Source organism: Erythrolamprus reginae, chromosome 1, assembly GCF_031021105.1.
Source record: "Erythrolamprus reginae isolate rEryReg1 chromosome 1, rEryReg1.hap1, whole genome shotgun sequence".
Lineage (NCBI taxonomy): Eukaryota > Metazoa > Chordata > Lepidosauria > Squamata > Dipsadidae > Erythrolamprus > Erythrolamprus reginae.
This window is the reverse complement of record NC_091950.1, coordinates 224,333,636-224,342,460: the sequence shown is the minus strand read 5'-3', so window position 1 is coordinate 224,342,460 and position 8,825 is coordinate 224,333,636. Positions and strand designations below refer to the sequence as shown.

The following is an 8,825-nucleotide window of genomic DNA, read 5'->3' as shown; positions in this document are numbered from 1 at the left end:
AAGAAAGAGAAAGCACGAGAGAGAGAGGAAAAGCAAGAGAGAAAAAGAGAGATAGCAAGAGATACTGAAAGAAAGCAAGAGAGAGAGAGAGAAAGAAAGCAAGAGAGACAGATAGGAAGAGGAAAGGAGAGAGAGAGAGAGAAATGAGAACAAAAAGGGGAGAAAAAGGAGAAATTAGAAAATGATTGAGGCAGAGAATGAGAGGAGAGAGAAACGAGAGAGAGAGAGGTGATTCTTGAAGCATATGGTAAAAAGCACCCAAATAATTAAAAAAAAAAACCAGCCCTCACCTGTTTTTGAAAAGAATAAAAGAGAAAAAAACCCCAGCCCTCACCTGGTTTTGGAAATGGTTTGAGTACACACACACATATGGGGGGGGGGGAGACAGAAATGAGACAGTGGTATAAATTTGAGGAGGGATGATTGATGATTGACTGTATTTATAAGGGGATGTTACATGGGATTGTATATATGAGGGGGTTATCCTTTTTTATTTAACTCTTCTGACAGCTTGGGATCTCAGCAAGACAAGCAAGTGACAGTGATGGAGAAGTTTTTGAGAAGGGAAAATGCAAAGGGCCCTGGACAAAATTCTGACCCAGATGAAGGCCCTAGTATGAGTGGTCGACAAAAGAAAAAAGACAAGATAGTGAGCTTGAGGCAATACAGCAAAAGCTATCTAGCATTAGGATTTACTTTCACCGGGGATGAGACTACACCGATTCCACTGTGCTTGGTGTGTGGTGAGAAGCTATCCAACAGTGCCATGGTGCCAAGCAAGCTTAAACGCCATCTCCAAATGAAACACCCTTCTGTTCAAAACAAGCCGATGGATTATTTTGTACGCTTACGTACAAACAATGAGAAAGGGGCAACTTTTTTGAGAAAAACCACAAAGGTAAACGAGAGCGCCCTCAAAGCTAGCTATCTTGTTGCTGAACTCATAGCTAAATCAAAAAAGTCCCACACTCTGGCAGAAACATTAATACTGCCAGCTTGTAAAGCCATTGTAAATGAGATGCTTGGCCCTAACGCAGCCAAAGAGATAGCTAAAGTGCCTCTCTCAGATAACACAATTGCCAGACGTATTGATGACATGTCTGTGGACATTGAAACTGTTGTTTTGGAAAAGGTGCACATCAGTAAGAAATTTGCCTTGCAACTTGATGAGTCAACGGATATTAGTGGACATTGTCAACTCTTGGCCAATGTGCATTTTGTGGATGGAGAAGCCATTAGAGAAAACTTCCTATTTTGCAACGTACTGCCAGAAAAATCAACAGGAGAGGAAATATTTCGGGTCACATCGGAATATCTTGATAAAAGCGGGCTTACATGGGGAAACTGCACAGGTGTCTGCACTGATGGAGCCGCAGCCATGGTCGGGCGCGCCAAAGGCTTCTTAAGTAGGGTCAAAGAAAGAAACCCAGATGTTATTGTTACGCACTGTTTTTTGCACTGTGAGGCCCTCGTTGCAAAGACCTTACTAGCAGATCTAGCTCCTGTGTTGGATGATGTTGTGCACATAGTGAACTTTGTGAAGACGCGACCTTTGAGATGTCGCTTATTTGCGACTTTGTGTAAAGAAATGGGAGCGGAACATAAAATCTTATTGCTCCACACAGAGGTCCGGTGGCTGTCCCGCGGCAAAGTGTTGGCCCGTGTGTATGAGTTGCGAGAGGAACTTAAAGTATTTCTGACAAACGAGAGGTCTGATTATTCAAAGCTGCTTGCAAGTGATGAGTGGTGTGCAAAGCTGGCATACCTGGCTGATATATTTCATTATCTGAATGAACTGAACACACGGATGCAAGGCCGAAATGAAAACCTGCTTACAAGCACTGATAAAATGAACGGATTCCGTTTAAAGGTGAAGCTCTGGCAACAACATGTGCAGCGTGGCAACCTTGAGATGTTCCCACTCACGAGAAACAGTATGATGGCAACACTGCTGCAATGTGTGAGGTGATTGGCAGACATTTGAAAACTCTTGAGGAGAAGTTGTCATTTTATTACTCTTCAGACTTCACAGAATGCCTTGACTGGGTTAGGGACCCATACAGCTCAGTATCTGTTGCTGGAAAGGACATGACTTTAAAGGAGCAAGAGGAACTCATTGAACTGAAACAAGATCGTGGTTTAAGGCTAAAGTTTGCTGATCTTCCTTTGGACAGTTTTTGGTTATCTGTTGCCAAGGAGTTCCCCATTCTGGCCAACAAAGCTATTTTGACATTGCTTCCATTTTCAACCACATATCTACCGTGTTTCCCCGATAGTAAGGCAGTGTCTTACTTTCTTTTTACCCCCAAAAGCCCCACTATGTCTTACTTTCGGGGTATGTCTTACATTGGAAAGGAGGCGGGCGAAGGAGGGCGCAGCTCCGCCCCCCCCCCTTTCCACCCCTTGTCGCCCGAGACAAGGGGCAGCGAGGCAGGGGAAGAGGCGGTGGCTTCCGAGAACATGTAGCTGTTATTTCATTGACAGAAAGCCTGCAGCGAGGCACATCGGAGCAGTAAATGGAATTACTACTCGGGATATAATTTTGCGCCCGGAGCGCCTCTTTAGCCCCAAAGCTGTTTCCCTTCAAGTGAGCGCGAGCCAGTTTATGCCCTGGAAACCAGCTACTCTTCCAGCCAAGGCACCTTTTGAACTGGGGGAGACCCCCACCACCTGGCAATGCACAATGGCCCTCCTTGCTCTCCCTTCTCCCCCACCCCACCCCAAGGTTGGGCTTCTCCACGCGCTTCTGTTCAGCCCCAACTCCGAGCGAACCACCTTCCCTCTTTCTCCAATGGAGCGGCGTTGCAAAAAAAAACAAACACATCTTACCTCTCCCCTTCCCCCAACCCCGGCCTCTTTCACACAACCCGACCCGGAGAGAGCGCTGGAGACGGCGCACGATTCGCAGAAGTTTCTCCTTTGTCGGGCGACAAGGGGTGGAAAGGGGGGGTCCTTTCAAGCGGCGCTGGGCGGAAGAGGGTGGGCGGCCAGCAGCAGAAGGCGAGAGGTGCCTCCTTCTCCAGCTCTCTGGCAGATCGAGCGCGCAAAGAGGCACCTCTCACCTTCCGCCGCTGCTGGCCGCCCTCTTTCGCCCAGCGTCACTTCGGAAGCCGCCGAACGCCGTCAGGGGGGTGCTTGGCGACCGCCTCTCCGCTCGCCAAGTGGGGGTCGCCAAGCGCCCCCGACAGCGTTAGGCGGCTTCCGAAGCGACGCTTGGCGAAAGAGGGCGGCCAGCAACGGCGGAAGGTGAGAGGTGCCTCTTCGCGCGCTCGATCTGCCGGAGAGCCGGAGAAGGAGGCACCTCTCGCCTTCTGCTGCTGGCCGCCCGCCCTCTTTCGCCCAGCGCTGCTTGAAAGGACCCCCCCTTGGCTTCTCCTGGGGGTGGGGGGGTCCAGACACCCCCTTCTCCGGCTCTCCGGCATATCGAAGAGGCACCTCTCACCTTCCGCCGCTGCTGGCCACCCTCTTTCGCCCAGCATCACTTCGGAAGCCGCCGAACGCCGTCAGGGGGGCGCTTGGCGACCGCCTCTCCGCTCGCCAAGTGGCGGTCGCCAAGCGCCCCCCTGACGGCGTTCGGTGGCTTCCGAAGCGACACTGGGCGAAAGAGGGCGGCCAGCAGCTGCGGAAGGTGAGAGGTGCCTCTTCGCGCACTCGATCTGCCGGAGAGCCGGAGAAGGAGGCACCTCTCGCCTTCTGCTGCTGGCCGCCCGCCCTCTTTCGCCCAGCACCGCTTGAAAGGACCCCCCCTTGGCTTCTCCTGGGGGTGGGGGGGGTCCAGACGCCCCCTTCTCCGGCTCTCCGGCATATCGAAGAGGCACCTCTCACCTTCCGCCGCTGCTGGCCGCCCTCTTTCGCCCAGCATCACTACGGAAGCCGCCGAACGCCGTCAGGGGGGCGCTTGGCGACCGCCTCTCCGCTCGCCAAGTGGCGGTCGCCAAGCGCCCCCCTGACGGCGTTCGGTGGCTTCCGAAGCGACGCTGGGCGAAAGAGGGCGGCCAGCAGCTGTGGAAGGTGAGAGGTGCCTCTTCGCGCGCTCGATCTGCCGGAGAGCCGGAGAAGGAGGCACCTCTCGCCTTCTGCTGCTGGCCGCCCGCCCTCTTTCGCCCAGCGCCACTTGAAAGCCCCGTGTTTCCCCGAAAGTAAGACATATGTCTTACTTTCGGGGTATGGCTTATATTAGCCAACCCCCCTGAAACCCCCCATATGTCTTACAATCGGGGGGGTCTTACTATCGGGGAAACACGGTATGTGAGCTGAGCTTCTCAAGCTTGACTGCTATAAAAACTAAACACAGGGAGAGACTGAGAACTGTTGAGGAAGAGCTTCGTGTGTGTCTTTCTACCATTCCTGCCAGGATATCCCTTTTGTGTTCATCAAAACAGGCCCAAGTTTCACACTGAGTATAAATACATGTAGAAATACTGTAGATCTGAAGGTCAGCAGTTAAAATCTCATCACTGGCTCAAGGTTGACTCAGCCTTCCATCCTTCTGAGGTGGGTAAAATGAGGACCCGGATTGTGGGGGCAATAGCCTAGCTCTGTTAAAAAGTGTTATTGCTAAGATGTTGTAAGCCGCCCTGAGTCTAAGGAGAAGGGGGCATAAAAATTGAATAAATAAATAAATAAATAAATAATATTTACTGTCTTAGAGTGTCATTTTGTTGTTGTCATTTAGGTTGTTGGTGTGCCCCAGGATTTTGTAAATGTAAACAGTGTGCCGCGGATCAAAAAAGGTTGAAAATCACTGAACTAGAGGACACATGGAAAGCACATAGAGAGGAAACGGGGAAGAGGAAGGCTTAGAAATCCTCTATTATCCTCTAAATCCTTATTATTATTATTATTATTATTATTATTATTATTATTATTATTAATGTCAATACAACACAGCAAATGACATCACTATGCTGGATTTCGTATTTCATCACCAGTCGGGCACTTCCCAAGCACCTATGACTTCGTGATGTAGCGGCGAATTATGTTTGCCGATCCCAGTAAAGCGGCCTTTTGTCAATTCCAATGGTTTTCAAAAGTCCGCTGAGATCCTTTGGCACTGCGCCCAGCGTGCCAAGTACCACTGGGATCACTTTCACTGGCTTATGCCAGAGTCGTTGCAGCTTGATTTTTAGACCTTTGTATTTCACTAATTTCTCTAGCTGCTTCTCCTCAATTCTGCTGTCCCCTGGGATTGCGATGTCGATGATCCATACTTTCTTTTTCTCCACAATCAGGATGTCTGGTGTGTTATGTTTCAGAATTTGGTCAATCTGAAGTTGGAAGTCCCACAGTAGTTTTGCTTCCTCATTTTCAACCACTTTTTTGAGCTTATGATCCCACCAGTTCTTTGCCATTGGTAAATGGTAGTTCCGGCACAAGTTCCAGTGGATCATCTGTGCCACAGCATCATGTCTATGTTTGTAGTCAGTCTGTGCGATCTTTTTGCAGCAACTGAATATGTGATCGATTGTTTTATTTGTTTCTTTACAGAGTCTGCATTTTGGATCCTCTGTTGATTTTTGAATTCTGGCTTTGACAGCATTTGTTCTAATGGCCTGTTCTTGTGCCACCAGTATTAGTCCTTCTGTCTCCTTTTTGAGTGTTCCACTTGTAAGCCATGACCAGGTCTTTTCTTTATCCACTTTGCCTTCAATCTTCTCCAAGAACTGGCCATGCAATGCTTTGTTCCGCCAACTGTCAATACGACATTGAGTTACAGTTTTTCTGTACTGGTCCTTAGTTTGCTTCACCTTGAGAAGCTTCCTATTGTTGACCTCCATCGTTGACTCTTTGCTCTCCGTTACATAGTCAGCTAATGCATGCTTCTCTTCTTCCACAGTCTGCTTCACTTGCAAAAGTCCTCTGCCGCCTAATTTCCTTGGTAAATATAGCCTGTCAACGTCACCGCGGGGGGTGTAGTGCATGGTGGATCGTAATTAATTTTTCTGGTTTTCCTGTCCAGGTTGTCCATCTCTGCTTGAGTCCAGTTCACTATGCCAGCTGTGTATCTAATGATAGGTATGGCCCACGTATTTATAGCCTTGATAGTGTTGCCACCGTTCAATTTTCTCTTCAAAAATTTTCTGGTCCTCTGGATGTACTCTTTGCTGATCACAGTTTTCACATGTCCATGCTTGATATTATCCAGTTGCAAGATGTCCAAGTATCTGTAGGCTTCTGGCTGGTGGCACTTGATGGTTTGACCATTTGGCATTTCAATGCCCTCACTTTCAGTGATTTTCCCCTTTTTCAGTGCCACTGTGGCACATTTATTCAGGCCAAACTCCATGCTGATGTCATTGCTGAAGATTTGCACAGTGTTGGTTAGTGACTGTATCTCAGTTTCTGATTTTCCATACAACTTCAGGTCATCCATATACAGCAGGTGTGAAATTTTTGGTGAATTCCTTGCAGTTTGGTAGCCTAGGTTTGTTTTCTGTAGGATGAGTGACAGTGGGATTATAGCGATGATGAATAGCAATGGGGACAAAGAGTCCCCCTGGAAGATGCCCCTTCTGATGTTGATCACTCCATAGCTTTCATTCTAAACAAAAAGCTCAGTCTTCCAATATTTCATTGCCTTTTCTATGAATTTTCTGATGTTTTCATTGACTCCAATGACTTCCAGGCATTTTATGATCCAGCTGTGCGGCAATGAGTCAAAGACTTTCTTGTAGTCAATCCAGGTCATGTATAGGTTTGTTTTCCTGTTCTCCAAAATCATTTTAGCAATTAGGAGCTGGTCTTTCATAATTTCGTTATTATTATTATTTATTATTATTATTATTTAGATTTGTAGGCTCACAGCATACAATATAAAACAGTGAATACTGAGACAAATCTAATTAATTAAAAACTATGTAAGCTAAAAGAAAACCCAATATACAGTATTAAAAATCAATCAACAAATACAATTCGCAGCCATACATCCCAATTATTGGCCAGGGGGTCTAGATCTAATTGTCCCGAGCCTGGTGATATAAGTGAGTCTTAAGACTCTTGCAAAAGGTGAGGAAGGTGCGAATCTCTGGGGGGAGCTTATTCCAGAGGGCCGGGGCCCCCACAGAGAAGGCTCTTCCCCTAGGCCCTGCCAAGCGACATTTTCTGGTTGATTGGAACTGGAGAAGGCCAACTCTGTGGGACCTAACCAGTCACTGGGATTCATACGGCATAAGGCAGTCCAGCAAGTAATCTGGCCCGATACCATGTAGACTTTGTAGGCCATTACCAACACTTTGAATTGCATCCAGAAACCAATCAGCAACCAATGTAATCTGCAGAGTGTTGGAGAGACATGGGCATGTCTAGGGAGGCCCATGACCACTTGCGCAGCTGCATTTTGCACGATTTGAAGTTTCTAAATACTCTTCAAATATAGCCCCATGTAGAGAGCATTGCAATAGTTGAACCTCGAGGTGATAAGGGCATGAGTGACTGTGAGTAGAGAGTCCCTGTCCAGGTAGGGTCGCAACTGGTGCACCAGGCGAACTTGGGCAAATGCCCCCCTTGCCACAACCTAAAGATGATGGTCCAAGGTCAGCTGTGGATCAATAAGGACGTCCAAGTTGCGGACCCTTTCTGAGAGGATCAGACATTCCCCTCCCAGAGTAATGGATGGACAGATAGAAGTGTCCTTGGGAGGCAGAACCCACAGCTACTTTGTCTTATCGGAGTTGAGTCTGAACCTGTTAACACCCATCCAGACCCTAACAACCTCCAGATGCCAGCACATAACTTCCACTGCTTCACTGAATGGACACGGGTGGAGATGTATAGCTAAGTATCATCAGCATACTGATGGTAACTCACCCCGTGCCCCCGGATGATCTCATCCAGTGGTTTCATGTAGAGATTAAATAGCAGGGGGGAGAGAACCGACCCCTGAGGAACCCCACAGAGGAGGGACCTAGGAGTAGACCTCTGGCCCCCTGCTAACACCAACTGTGACCAACCAGAGAGGTAGGAGGAGAACCTCTGTAAAACAGTGCCTCCCACTCCCAACCCCTCCAGCCGACGCAGAAGGATACCATGGTCGATGGTATTTAAAGCCACTGAGAGGTCAAGGAGCACCAGGATAGAGGATAAGCCCCTATCCCGGGCCTCCCAGAGATCATCCATCAGTGCAACCAAAGCAGTTTCCATGCTGTAGCCGGGCCTGAATCTTGACTGTTGAGGACCTAGATAATTGACTTCATCCAAGGATCGCTGGAGCGACACCACCTTCTCAACAACCTTCCCCATAAAGAGGAGGTTGGAAACCGGATGATAGTTATTGAATACAGCTGGGTCCAGGGAAGGCTTCTTGAGGAGGGGGCACACAAGTGCCTCCTTGTAGGGAGCCAGGAAGGACCCATCCTTCAAAGAAGTGTTGACAATCTCCTGGACCCAGCTCTGTATCACCTCCTGCTGGTTGAGACCAGCCAGAAGGGACATGGGTCCAACAAACAGGTGGCAGAGCTCACAGCTCCAATGGCCTTGTCCACTTCATCAGGTGTTACCCGATCAAACTCCTCCCAAACAGATGGACTAGAACAGGGCCCTTTCATCTCGACTGACTTGTTGTCAGCCGACACTGCATTCCAATTGGAGTCAAGGTCGGTCCAAATCTGAATGATTTTATCAGCGAAAAACTTGTTAAAGTCCTCAGCACTATCCTGCAAGGGTTCATCAACCCCCTCCCCGGTTAAGGAGGGAGCGAGTCACCCTAAACAGGGGGTCAGGTGGGATTCCACTGATGCAATAAAGGCGGTATGATGTGAGCTTCTTGCCGCATTGAGTGCCACTTTATAAGTCTCAACTTGAGCTCTTAAAAGTGTTCGGTCAGATTC

At 48.5% G+C, this 8,825-nt stretch overlaps 1 protein-coding gene across 1 annotated transcript; it reads left to right on the top strand.

Annotated features, from left to right (window-relative positions):
* Positions 1 to 544: 544 nt before the first annotated feature.
* LOC139171325 (SCAN domain-containing protein 3-like) lies at positions 545 to 1,969 on the top strand. Its single transcript, XM_070759489.1, has one exon. The coding sequence runs from the start codon at positions 545 to 547 to the stop codon at positions 1,967 to 1,969; it is 1,425 nt and encodes a 474-aa protein (XP_070615590.1).
* The last annotated feature ends 6,856 nt before the right edge of the window (positions 1,970 to 8,825 follow it).

Excerpts from the sequence above, each read along its gene's own strand:
- LOC139171325 (XM_070759489.1), top strand. The coding sequence starts at position 545 with ATGGAGAAGTTTTTGAGAAGGGAAAATGCAAAGGGCCCTGGACAAAAT.